The 14,090-nt window shown below is 43.6% G+C and overlaps 1 protein-coding gene across 3 annotated transcripts in view; it reads left to right on the top strand.

Annotated features, from left to right (window-relative positions):
- Positions 1 to 14,090, top strand: part of PIAS2 (protein inhibitor of activated STAT 2) — a 40,461-nt gene that overhangs the window by 23,363 nt on the left and 3,008 nt on the right. For all 3 annotated transcript variants that reach the window (XM_054986946.1, XM_054986947.1, XM_054986948.1), the window contains 7 exons: positions 1,109 to 1,214; positions 3,496 to 3,569; positions 5,028 to 5,188; positions 6,836 to 6,969; positions 7,272 to 7,446; positions 11,491 to 11,630; positions 13,764 to 13,801. In XM_054986946.1, coding sequence (XP_054842921.1) covers positions 1,109 to 1,214; positions 3,496 to 3,569; positions 5,028 to 5,188; positions 6,836 to 6,969; positions 7,272 to 7,446; positions 11,491 to 11,630; positions 13,764 to 13,801 — 828 coding nt within the window. The remainder of the gene's footprint in view (positions 1 to 1,108; positions 1,215 to 3,495; positions 3,570 to 5,027; positions 5,189 to 6,835; positions 6,970 to 7,271; positions 7,447 to 11,490; positions 11,631 to 13,763; positions 13,802 to 14,090) is intronic.

Here is a 14,090-nt window from a genome sequence, read left to right as displayed (position 1 = left end):
TATCCTTATTAATGTAAAGCAGGGAAACAAATTGCTGTCCTATCAAAGAATATGGCAAAAAGAATGTAACATAGATCCTTCCAATGACAACTGGAAGGAAATCTGGAAATCTCACATCTATACTTCTAGAATTATAAATATCAAAATGCAGACTGTAAAAATACACTCTCACTGGTATCTGACGCCAGTCAAACTCAATCATGTAAACCATGCTATTTCTCCTAAATGTTGGAAGAATTGTGGCGAGCTGGGGACCTTTCTCCACTGCCGGTGGGAGTGGAAATATGTAAAAGCATTCTGGGATAAAGTAATTAAGGAAATAGAGTTTATTTTTGGATATGTAATACCTAGAACATACGAAGTAATTTTATTGAGCCACTGGAAAGATCCAAGGATTCCAAAAATCAGAATAAATCTAATGCTCACATTATTAGCGATTGCAAAACTAATTATAGCTTCTAATTGGAAACAAAAATCCACACCGACAATCTCTAATTGACAAGCCCGAATTTGGGACCGTTTTATAATGGAAAAACTTTTGGATCAACTTGCCCAAAGGGAAAACCAAAACTATAAATCCCACCTTCTGGAGCAATGGTCCCCAATTCTAGATTACTTAACAAAAGATGAAAATATGGCAAATGCAAGCAGGAAACATGACCTCTACTATTCCCTAGCATATTTATGATACCAGTTGGCACATTAATAGGATCACCCCTAAGCAGTAACCAAACCTGGAAAAAATTTGTTTAACAGAGCTTTTCCTATATATTTTTGTTACACAACAGCCGCTCAAATAACTGAATATTATTGAACCATGTAACAGGAGGTGTACTTTTCTGATTGTTGTATGTAATATACTGTTGTTAATTGGTTCTTGTTGTTTTAAAAATATTATTGAAAACGTTGAATAAAATATAATTAAAAAAAAAAGGTTTCGCTAACCAGATATATCAAAACAAATATTCTAAATAACATGCTGTATTTCTGGAAAACTTTTTCGATTTCATATTCCTCCTGAAAACTCACTTCACTGGAACTAGAGGAACTATTGCTATGAGTCAGGGCAGCTTCATGATACATTGCTTTGTTTGTCTTCTCCCCATAGAGTTACTCAATGTCTGTGTATCTTGTGCGCCAGCTCACCTCAGCCATGTTGTTACAGAGGCTAAAGCTGAAAGGTATTCGAAACCCTGATCATTCAAGGGCACTGAGTGAGTAGAGTGATTCTTCCTTTTTCTTTATTTTCTGTTTGTCATCTGCTCTAGATTTGTCCAGTAGGGTGTCTCCTTAATTCTTGAAATAGCATATAACTAAATCTGGGTCACAGCCAGAGTTCAGGAAAATACAGTTTTCAAAAAGCAGCTTCCAAATCTAGATACTAAAGTGTTATCTAAAGAATTAACTAGATCTGGTTGAGTTTAACAGTGAGCAAGTTATGCTAGTGAGTTTGTCGCTTAGTAAGTTTTATGCACTTGGCTGAACTGTTCTTACAACTTCTTTTATTGTGCTGTTCTTAACTGTGCTGCTTATGATACTGTTTTTATGTTCTGATTTTGCTGTTTATAAACTGGTTCAGGTGCTTTTAGGTTAATAAGTCCTCTGAATTTAAAAAGGGCAGTTAAAATTCAGTTGGTAGACAGTCTGGTTTGGGTTTTAGGAAATAGAAAAATAGATTAAATTGGGCTAAGGTGACATTGCAAAGTAACAAGATATCAGCTGCACATCATTAAGTCTGTCTTGCTTGTTGGTTTTACTTTTATCTTTTTGTCAACAAGCCTCAAATTATATTAAAGTCAAAGCCAGATCCCTTACTGGCAGGCACTCTTAAACTGCCACCTTGGATGTTTAGGAATATTACCTCAGAGAAACCTCTCATGTATCTCTGGGCTTGATGTTCTCAACTACCAGAGTGTCGACTTGATTCCGCAAGGACTTGGAGGGCATTCTGGGCAGGTTGGAGGCCGTGCGCAGCTCTTCCTTGCATTGTTTCAGACCGGATAATGACAGTAGGACTTCAGGGCCCCCTTTAATTCATATATTAGGCTGGGAATGGGCAACTCTAGACTTCTCGATGGCAAGTGCCGTGGATTTGCTGGTAGACAGGGCTGTGTCTTGGTCGACATCTCCAGCCAAGCCCTGCCAAGGGAAAAGAAAGCAGGGGAAGCAGGCAGGCTGCAGTCAGCTGTCTCCCGCTGTAAGGAGCAGCTCAGTTCTGGAAGAGTACCAACCAGAGAGGACTCCCACGGGTATGCAAAAAGCAGTATAAGGCTTTTAGTCTTATATTCGGTTCTGGAAGAGGGCAAGTAAGGTTTCCTCAGCATCAGGGCAGTAACAGAGATAAAGTGTGTGTGTGTTAAAGGCCTTGGGGGCCTCGTAAGACTTTTTGAGGGTGGAAAAATAGGGGCTGCCCAGGACTGAGGAAGACTCCTGGCCTCACCTTCTCAGACACTCAGAAGGGGAGAGAATGAGTAGGGAGGAACCAAGAACCCTCTTCCTTTCCAGGCTGAGGCACTGAGTGTAACACTGTTTGCCATGGAGCTCTGTTTCCTGAATCATGTCTTTATTTTTATTTATTTAATTTAATAATTATACAGTATTCTAGGAGGTAGTATGTTAAACAACTTAAGGTAACGTTTCCGTAAATAGTTTTTCTGCTTGGCTTTTTTCCTGGAACACCAGGGCCGTGTGCTCTGTGGGCACATCTGCTCTGTGGGTCCTGTTTTGGAGGTGGTTGCTGTCACAGCAGGTGCTCAGCAGGAGGGACTTTGCTGTTCTTCTAGGCCTGCCCCTTCTTGTCTGGGCCCTCCTGCACCCCCTTGGCTTTAGATAATTTGCAGTTGACAATATTTGACTGGTCAGTAGGTGGACATGCTAACTCCAGTCAGACCCCAGACCACTTCTCACTGACACTCTACACGTTTCATCTTACAAAAAAAAGTTTTTTTCATTTGAAAACACTAGTAAATTTATAAAACTGAAATAAAAAATGCTGTAGGTTGAAACTTTGTAGGTCTGTGTGTTCTGTAGGCTGCTGAAAAAGACCTGACCTACTCTCTCCAAGCACTTGAGTAACAAAGGGTACTTACTTCATAGTTACATGCTGGCTTGGTTGGGAGCTCAGGCAGGTTGGTGTGTTCTTCTCTTCCTCCTCCTCCATCGGTCCCCTCGGATATTTCCCTCCCCTTCAGAACAGGACCAGGTGGGGGTCAGGGAAGAACTATGATGAGAGTTATTACTGTTCCAGTGTTTTTCGCTAACCTGAGTCTGAACCACACTTTTCAAACTTGCTTTTGATCAAGGTTTCAAACAGTGTCCCATAGCAGAAGGGAGACGGTGTACCTTATATGAGCAAGGTCCAAGGCCCATAAGGTCCAGGAGTATATGTATTGCCAAGCCACTGTTTAGCAGTTGTGCCGTGTATGTTCCGGGCTGTTGTGCTGACTTATATTGCAATAAGGCAACATCTCGTCTTTTTACCAATCTCTCTAACAGTTAAAGAGAAACTCACTGCCGATCCAGATAGTGAAATTGCCACTACCAGCCTGCGCGTATCACTGATGTGTCCTGTAAGTCAAGATATCACGTGAATGATCCTTCACAAGGAATTCCTGGTGTTATTTAGCTTTACTTTGGGAAGGGAGTTATGGAGACTAGCATGTTAGCAAGTTACTGCAACTTGCATACTGATTCCAGTGGCAAAATTGGGGCGTTCTGGATTTCATGACAGTTCAAAGCCCCCTAAAACCAAGTGAATGATGGGGGAAAGATTGTTTCCCTTTCTTTTTAAACAAGCACAGGAAAGTCCCAAGTGCTTGTAACAAAGCTTCTGCAGGGATTCCAGAGGGGGAGTACCTATAGCTTAGTTAAGGAGACCTCTCGCTTTGCTTACAGAAGCCCCCATGTTGATTGCTTGGAATCTACGAGAAAAACGCAGAGAGCGTCATGGTAGAACAAACCGAAGCCAAACAAAAGCTGTGACAAGCTGACTAATTACATTCAGAGACCATTTAAAGCAAAAGTATTCAATAATAACCACTAGTACAAAAATATGTAACAAAACGGTCATATATTATTTTAGTGCATGTAAAGAAGTGGAGTGTTCCAATAGCCAGGTTATTAATCAGAGGCAAGCATCCAGCCATTTTTAAACCGCAACCCTAAGACAAAGGCTATGTTAAAGTGCGATGTGCTTTGTAAACAACTTTCAAAAATATTCCTCTTTATATATACAAAGTGCTAGAGCCTATACAGAGCTTGTTCTGTGTATAATACAGCAATGAGCAATTTTTAAATGCCCCTTCGCAAACTACAACTCAGAGATCTTGGAGCCTGGAAATGCCTCTTGGCGCTCCTCGAGAACAGCTGCTAGTCAGAGTAGACAACCTTGGGGTGCAAAGACCAGTGGCCTGATTTGGGATGGGGCTGTTTCACTTATGCTTACACCCACTTTGCTGCTTTTTTTTTTTTTCGCTGCTGCAAATATTCTTGTGAGACCGCTATGAGGCAGTGCTGGAGGGATTCTGGGTATGAAACGGTGCAGCGTATAAGCCCTTGCGACGTTGCCTCCTGTCATCATTGCCCCTAGAGTTTCATTCTGCTATGACAGACTAACACAGCTACCCCTTTGGAATTCCCGCCCCGCCCCGGTCATCAAGGAGACTTTGCTAGCTGTTTGTCATATCACACATTTTTGCCACAGTTTAAACAGCACTAATAATGGGGAAGTATTATGATCAAAACCCTCCTCATTCCGAATACGATAGATCTATCATGGGAAGCTCTGTCCTGGATAGCAGTGCAGTACCTTGGTTGGGATGCGTGAAAGAGGAGTTCAGGCGTCTCTAGAGAATCCTGTTGTCAGTCAAGGGCCATACACAGACCTCAGTTTTAGGCTCTCAGTAGCAAGGCATCACTGTAACGGAATTGGGTATTCTTACAAGACCTCTAACAATGGATTGCTTTTTGATTCCCAACTCTGTCTCCTCCTCCCTTTTTTTTCTGTTTCTGTCTGGCATGGTCCCCAGCTGGGGAAAATGAGGCTGACCATTCCCTGCCGAGCTGTTACTTGTACTCACCTGCAGTGCTTTGATGCGGCTCTCTATCTACAAATGAATGAGAAGAAACCTACCTGGATCTGTCCCGTGTGTGACAAGAAAGCTGCTTACGAGAGTCTCATATTAGATGGGTAAGCGATGATGATAACGACGATGACAATGATGATGATGCCTTGGGTTTGTAAAAAAATTAAGAAATAATTTTGAAGGCGTTTGTTCCATTTAGTGAATTAATACTTGACAGCAGCTTCTATAACTAAACTGCATTAAGCATTGCCTGAAGTGCTGTACTGATCCCAAAGCCATAAAGAACCAGTTCGGGTGAGAGATTGGCTAGCTGTATTAAACTAGCCTTATAAGTAAGTCCACAAGTGACTTGCCTGTAACTTTTTCCTAGCCTGAATGCCCTTGTCCGAAACACCGCGTTGCTCTCTGTTCTGGTTAACTTGTCCGAAACACGGCTAGCTTGCATCCATCCTTGTATTTTTAAAGGTCTTTCTGCAATTTTAAGAGACTTACAGTGAAATCCCAAGTAGAGTTACTCCAGTCTAATCCCATTGAAATCAACTCTGCTTAGGATTTCACTGTTAATGTCACTTCCCAATTCTTTAGAATTTCAGTTGGATATTCTTTACTCCTTGCCAGTTAATGTGGCTTTGAGCATATGCGGGCAGCTGTCCGAAATCCTGAGAAAATTATAGCTGGGCCAGACACATCCCACAGGAGATGGGGATATCCTAGACATAGAGCCAGGCACCCGTGGGGACTAGAGACCCAGCATATCATGTTCCAGATTTTACAATCTGAAACTATCACCATCTGAGTATGTTGGAACTATAACATTGCATTTTTGTTTTTGCTTTCGTTTTGTGAGCTACTTTTCAAGTTCCGAGATGGGGATAAAAGTGGGGCAGAAACGTCTGAATTAAAAAAAAAACGCAAACTGAAAGGAAAACAAAACAGTATCATGGCCACATCTAGCCAGGATAGGCTTTGGCTGTTGGCCGCCTTTTTACTTTGTTTCCAGATATACAATTCTTTATTCAGTAAGGTGGAGGGGAAATTTTGAGATTTCATTACTACATGCTCCCACTAGAGTTTATTCTGAGTGTAAAATCCCCCCGCCCCATAAAAATATAATGGTGCTTCGATTTAATCACTGTGTGGTGTTTAGGACATAACAGGACTTCAGTATGAAGCCTTTGAATTCTGTTTTAGAAACTACACACAAGAAAGAACAACAGAAAACATATTCCAAGTGGTACCTAACCACAGTAGGGCCTGGTGCCTGATAATGGCACCATCTTATTTAAGGTGGTAATGGAAAGAAAGGGTTGACAGGTGGGATTCAAGTCCAGCTGCAGCAGTAATGGCCATCAGAACGAGGAACATGGAATTCAGTAGAGGACTGCATGTTCCAGTTTGGGGAAAGCACATCACTCCCTCTGCCAGCTGCCCATCTCTTCAAGTTGGCAGATTCCCTCTTACATGGAGCTGCAGAGTGAAAGCATCCTCAGGAATTCAGAGAAGCTGCCCGGTGCTGCTTGCTAGGAAACATTTTGGATTGCTGGGGAAGGTATCTCTCACCCTTGCCCCCAGCTATCCAGACAAGCTGCCAGGCTTTAGCATATTCAGTATGGACTTCACCCACCCGGGAATGCGAGTTCTCACAGCTTATATGGGTTTGATTTTTTTTTTCATTCGTGCTTTCTTATGTGATAGCACCACCAGCACAACTGATGGAAGCAAGTCAGTAACGTTTAACAATGTTTTCCCAGGCTCTTTATGGAAATTTTAAATGAATGTTCAGACGTAGATGAGATTAAATTCCAAGAGGACGGAACCTGGTGTCCCATGAGGCCAAAGAAGGAGGCTCTGAAAGTTGCTGGCCCACAGTGCTCCAAAATAGAAAGTAAGTGGTTTGGGAGTCAAGTGGGCCAAGGCTGCTGGCGTTCCATCCCCACGCATGTTTTACACCCCTGGAGAGCATTTGAAACAACTCTTGGGGGCCTTCTTCGAGGAAGGAAAACCGAGGAGTCACTTTGTTCAAGGAGTTTGGCCACATAGCTGGAGATGTAGAGTGCTTTGAAAGAGTTGCCCCTTCCAGAGCTGAGTTAGCCCCAATGGCAATTTGTGCAAGAGCAATGAAATTACTCCTCAAATTGGGAGGAGTTGTGGGCGTCGTCTTCCTTGGGGTGCTCTCCTCCGTTTCAGGTTCCAGTGTTGTCGGCAAGCCATGCTCCACGCCAGTGTCCAGCAGCGAGGTCGGCAAGAAGAAAGTCGACGTTATTGATCTCACTGTCGAGAGCTCCTCTGATGAGGAAGACGATACTCCTCCCAAAAGGAAATGCATATATATGTCTGAAACACAAGCAAGTCCCACCAAAGGGTTTGTTAATTTTTAATAAATTATGTGGTGTTTATGCTGTCGCTCAGTCTGTTCGTGCCCTTGTTTCTTAACATGGTCTTTGAAATCCCAGGGGACTGGCATGGGTAGTTACTATAACGAGTGAAAAAAGAGAAGGAAGATAGTCCATGAATCAAATCAGCAGTGTGGGAAAGCTGGAGGTAACCCAGAGATTTGCTTTGTCTCTCACTGTGTTTGGGATCTCTGTCAGCCTCACTTTTTAAAGTTGCATCTAATGAGTGGCTACTGAAATGAGTAACAGCTAAATTTAAGAAGCTCTGATAAAGCTAAGGGGACCCGCAGCTCGGTCCTCGGGTGAGAGTCGGGCAACTTCCTCACCACCAGGTGGTTTAGGATCTAAAAGTTTGTTTTTTCTGTAGAATTCTGTGTCCCTCGCAGAGATGTCATGTCATCCAGGTAGCAGACTGTCCCCTTGTTTTCTGCAGCTGATAACTATTTCAGTCTACATCCTTCAGGCCTCTTCCGTGATTTTATTTTCACGTGTAAATAATAGTGCCTGAATACAGCTCTCCCACCCCCTGTCCTTGTCTAAGAGCTTGCTTGAGGCAAGCAAAATTAAGCTGTAGTTGCTGCTTGCTGCACCGTATTTTGAAGAGCTGGCTTGTGGATGTCAGTCGCCCTGTAGGTTGGGAGTTAGAAAACTGTAGCTTTAGGGCAGGGATCCCTAATCTGTTTGAGCCCGCAGGTACCTTTGGGCCTTTGAGGCAGGGGGGCCTGGTGCGAGTACAAAATAGCTGTCACCGGAGGCAGAGCCAACCACAAACACAACAAAGGAAGGGTAATGGGGAATACCAGCACGTGGAAGAAGCCTAAAGGGGATACTGCGCACACTCAGAGAAGACCCATTGGGGGAAAGGGGTGCTCATAGTTGATCTGCAGTCTTGTTTACAAGATCCAGGATCCCTTTCTCAAGATCCAGGATCCCTTTCTGTGGATCCAAGTGAAAAGCCCCACTTTATTTGTACGAAGGCAGCCACTTATTGGTTCTGCCTTCACGATGGTCCTGCCTGCTTTCCTGGAGCCCATGCTGGGAACCTAGGAAAGCGCCTGTGGGGGCCATAACATTCATGGACACTGCGTTAGGGGACCTGGTTTAGGGCATTGCTGCAGACGTGCAGTTTTCCCCCTTCTTGTTGCCCTCTGGTGGCTATCTGTGAAAAAGATTCATTCTTTCAATGAAGAGGAACTTCTACAGGGCTGGAGTTAAAAGGGGTCACACATTCCTTACTGCCAGTCTTTTCCCTACTTCTGCAGTAAATGACTGCAGGGTCCAGACGTGGTCTGCATTCTATTCTAGGCAGGGTGGAGGAGAGCCCTGAGCCACCCAGCCAGCCTTGGCTCATAAGCGTTAAACAGCCATGTCTCATTTTCTTTTCCCCTGTGCAGAAGTAGACCAAAGTCACAGGATGGGTATTGAGGCTTGGCTTCATATCCTTTGCTCAAGCACAACAGGCCCTCCAGTCCCACCTACACTTATAGTTTCTGTTGGCAGTGCAGTTCTCCCTCCACCGGGGCAGAACTTGCGTAGTCCTTCATCCATCTTCACTCTGCCATTTAGACCCATCATGAGCATAGTTATCAAAACTCTGAAGCTCTTAAAAACATGAAAAGAAATGCTAAAGGACCAGATCCTTACAGTTTCCTAGAGCATGGGCCTGTCAAGAGTCTGGTACAGATTGTTTAGTGCTTTTTTCCCCCTTCTAGCGGATTGTAGTCATCTCAGATGCTTGGGGAAGTTGTCTTCTGCCATTTAAGCATAAACATCTTCGTTGCTTGTATATGGACACCCGCACAGCTGACTCCAGTGTACATCAATGTCCAATGGACACCTGCACTGGTGACTCCAATGTGACCTCAATTCTCTAGTGTTCCCAGATGCAGAATGAGAATGGATCTTGATAGGAAACCTGGAGAAGTAAGAGAGTCAGTTGTCTGGTTTGGATGTGTGGTTGGGTATGCAGCCTCTTCCATGGTTTTTCACCACCTTGCCCAAAATCTTCCAAGAGATCTCACAAAGAGACATATACACAGAACTACACCATGCCTTTGTTAACTTAGTTGTGGGCTGCTTAGATAACTGGAGAGGCAGCCAGTATTCTAAATACCTTTTCTGTGGTGGTGTCCACCTGGGGACGAGCTAGTTTGGTTCCCCTGTTGCTGCAATGACTGCCGATACAACACAGTGACAATGGGGTTTCCATGTGGCAGGTTTGCGTGCCTTTTCCTTGCTCCCAACCCATGCTCCCTCACCACACAGATCTTGCGTTTTTTGCCATCTAAGAAGTAGGGGGAAATGTTGAAAAGAGAGAGCGCATTTTGTAGTAAACAAAACAGTATTACTTGGACAGAAACAGTCTCATGGAGTCACAAATAAATATTTAGATACTGAGTTAAACTTTATAGCACTGGAAATAGTGAACTTTTCCGTACTGTATTATCTTCATATATATTATGACAGACAAATTGTGGACAAAGCTAGTCACCTTTAAACAATAAAATAGTAAAGAGTCCAGTAGCATCTTTAAGACTAACCAACTTGATCGTAGCATAAGCTTTCGAGAGATGCAGCTCTCACCATCAGATGCAGATACTGGACTCTTTACTATTTTGCTACTTCAGACTAACACAGCTAACTCCTCTTGATCTTAAACATTAAATGTATCCTTGGACACAGCCTCCCTCCAATAAGGCAGGGTGATAAGTTGCTTGTTCCCTAGTCTCTAGGTATTTGTGTCACAGTCTTGGAGGAGAGAGCCACAAGGACTGATCACCAGGGCTGGGTTGAGAGGATGGTGGGTTCAGGCTCCTGACTTTTGCTACCTCCGCCAAGCCAAATCTGAGTCACACATCCCTTCCCATTGGTGCCCCAAAGTGTCTTCTGTTTGTGTTGCATATGTCTGTGGTATACACAGGACTTATCTCTTAATGCTGTAAGCTGTCTTACATAAAACCTTTCTTGCTGTAGATTTTGAATGAGTATGTTTCCCTGATACTGAAAAAAAAGACCCTCTAAGAGTTTTTTTTTAATTGCTCCTCCAAACATGGGGAACACCCATGGAGGAAGGAATATTTTTTCTGGGTCTTCATATCTGTAATGCTATCCGACTATTTTGGATTCTAAAAAGGCAAACAAATTTTTCAAGCGGGCTGTGCAAAGCAGGGGACACTACTGCAAGTAAATTGGGCCGGGGGCAAATAAAACCTTGCTTTCTTGGTCAGCATTTGCAGCTTCCCACCATTATGGAAAGAAATGGTGGCATTTGGTGTGTGATGTGTGGATGATGCTTTTTTTAAAGTGCCCCATGCTCTGAAATCTGTGCATTCTCCTCTGTGTTCTTTCATCATCAGCTGCTGCTGCAAGCAAAGCTATGTTTTCATCTGAGGGTGTTTTTGTTTGCTGTTTCAGACGGTTAGCCTCCCTTTAAACGAGGTTGCTTTTGATATTAATTGGGCATTTGGATAATGTTTTTAGGCCCCAGTTGGCATGATACAGCTCCCCGAAACAGACAAATGTTATGGCATCCCTCATAAAAGAGGAAACGAGTAAAACTATGTAGCCATACCTTAGCTGAGTTTTCATAGTGGCACTATGTGGCAACAACCCATCAGTGGAGATGGTTGTAGATATGCCCTTTCCCCCCCTTTAACCAGCAGTCCTTTCCAGCCTCAGGAAAGCTTATTCCTGGAGTCATGGGATATGCTTTGACTAAGCCATGCCAGACAGGAGGCTGATCAAAGAGGAGCCATTTCTGGCCCTTCCTTTCCCCTTTCTCATTGCGCACCACCAACCCATGTGCCCCTTTACTTCATGTGGGTCTTGTGACTTCGGGCATGTGGGTCTTGTGACTTCGGGCATAAAGTTTCCCAAGATCAGAAAGGGGTGGTTAGGGAGAAGGAAAAGGAGGGAAGATCTGTGAGCACAAGGGCACCTGTAGCGCACCATTTCCCTTCTGCATTACTAACCACCAGGTTGTTCCTAACTTTTCCCCTGCTGTTTCAAAACAGGGTGCTCATGTATCAGCCATCTACTGTACGAGTCCCTGGGGTGAACACAGTGGATCCTGCTGCTATTCCACCGTCATTAACTGACTTCTCTGTACCATTCCACCACCCACCAATATCGAGTATTTCATCAGACTTGCCTGGTAGGTAGATGGTATCTCTCTCCCCTCTCCAGCCCAAACTGAACTCTGATAAATACAGCAGTATACCCCATCTTAGATGTAGGACAAACACCTTTGTCCATACTTGCAAAACTCTTCGTAGCCTGTCTGCATTCGTGTCAAGATATCCCTGGCCATTCTCTCTGCTACTCAGGTTCAATTCCCATTAGTCATCTGAAATGTTCCTGCTCGAATAACTTTGTCTTTTCTGTTCCCTGGGCCTGCCTTTTGGAATACCTGCATGGCACAGCATTTGTTTTCCTTTTAAATTATTATTTTTCGAAACCCACCATTTCTGTAAAACCTTTGGGATAGCTACTTAATCCCATCCCCTGCTAAACCTGAGTACATGTAATTGGAACCTCGTACATAACTTATTTTCTGTTTCCCTCGCGTTTCTTCCCCCTCTCCCTCTCTTGCCTCTTCTGTAGAATTTGGTAGGGGTCTGTCGCCTTCTTTCCTGTAATTGCATGCATGGGGGGAGGGGGTCCTAAAGGGACTGTTCATTTCTCCCCTTCTCTTCCCAAATGGCCTTTCTTCGCATGTACAGACGACTTCTGTGTTTCATTCTAAACTTAAATTTCCACATTTTTTTTGAATGGTGCATTGAGAAGATCCTCCGTTCACGATCCAGGCGAAATCTGTCAAGCTCCACTCCCCTAGCTCTGTCTTCAAAATCTAAAACAGGAAAAGTGTACCTGCTCTGTATTTGAGTGCGTTCTCAGGAGGGTTGTCCTTTATCATGCTTTAACCTTCTGCTTGTCCTCACAAAATGGTATTTCTGTTCCTGCTCATTAGAAATATGACACTTCTTGCAACCTTGTATTAAAGTGTATTTTATTGCAGCCTCGTTCATTTGGAGCATTGCAGTTGTCATCACCCCATAACTATATCACTATTTACAACATCTCCACAGAGGGATTTGTGCTTTCGGTATGCGTACTTAGTACATTGGCCCATTTAACTGGTTATAATCATAATCATAATCATTCAAGGAACAGAATTTATGGGAAACTTCAAAACTTTTTATTAGATGAATCTACAATGTTCCATTTTTATTAAGAGTCTATTATCCCTTCTGCTACAAAGGCACCCAAGGGTGCCTTACAGAAAGTAAAAGGTTCGATACAAAACATCAAATTCTTAAGGCAGTGAGATAGGATAGCAGTACGAACATCCATATTGCATTGCAATATGAACATCCATAATACTCCCCTGCAACCTGAATAAATATTTCATTGATTGGAAACGTATTTGTTGATTTGCCTACAAGAATCCACTTATCTTGAGTTTCCGCCAAAACTTGTTTGCCATAGCCATGCCACCACCCCCTCTAGAGAGGGGCAAGGCCTTGGGACATCACACTGAGCTTGAGGCCCTGCCAAGATGAGCCCCTTGCCTCTGCCCTAGTGGTTGAGTTGGGTAGGAACAGACTTGCCCCTATTACAGTGAACCACCCAAAGAAGCAGTCTCAAAGGGCATCTTGGGCCTAGTGTGGCTTCAGGGCGATCCACTCCAGGAAAGGATGGACTATTCATGCTAAATTGAAAGTCTCACTTTGAGAGTCTCGAAAGTTAGAACAGCAAGAGAGGGAATCACTGTTCTTTCGCAGTCTAAGAGGAAAAAGGGCAGGGACTCTCCAAAACAAACCTCCCTCACCCGATTAAAAGATGCCTTGCTGGTGGTGTGCTAGCCCTTGAACAGATTATCTTGTGTCCTCTTTCCAGGCCGTTTAGCTAACTGATCAGCCTGTAAACTATTTATTTTTGGAAAAGGCACAGTTGGGTGGCGGTTCAACTGGTTGGGCTTAAGGGAGAAGTCAAAGTTCAGTGCCAAAACAGAATGGTTCAGGTTCAATCCTTTGGATCTCAGAAAGAATGGGAAAGACCATGGAGAACCTTGATTAGTCACCTTCCATTTACCCTCGTGTGGAGGACCTGAGGACAGGACTGTAGTTAAGGGAGGTGTTTGACTTGGGGATGTGCTGTTAAAGGAAAGGGGTTGGTTTAAAGAAAGCAGTGCACGCGTGGCACCCATCTGCCTGAGTTTGACTGATGGAGCCTTGAAGGAAGTCAGTATCCATTTTCTCAAGGCGGATATATTTCTTTTCTCTAGGTCTGGATTTTCTTTCCTTAATCCCAGTTGATCCACAGGTAAGTGTTTTTTCTGTAACTGATTAACTTCTGCTTTTGTAGCTGACACTTGTAATCTAAATTAAGATAGAATGATTTGATAATGGAGGGGTGCAGTCAAGTTTCCAGTTTAAGGCTTTTTAATGCATTTCCTCTGAAGAACTCAGAATAAAGCCTCCACCCACCTATTTCAGAGTCTTAGAGGTCCTGCTTGTTCCTTTCAGAGCAGGTGAGATGGGGAAGCAGGGGGATATTTTTCTTCTCCTGCAGCTGAAAGATCTACCCTGATTTTGATTCTTTCATTGGGCAC

This window comes from Eublepharis macularius, chromosome 8 (genome assembly GCF_028583425.1).
Source record: "Eublepharis macularius isolate TG4126 chromosome 8, MPM_Emac_v1.0, whole genome shotgun sequence".
Taxonomy (NCBI): Eukaryota; Metazoa; Chordata; class Lepidosauria; order Squamata; family Eublepharidae; genus Eublepharis; species Eublepharis macularius.
The sequence above is the reverse complement of the archived record's forward strand: the minus strand, read 5'-3'. Positions and strand labels throughout refer to the sequence as shown.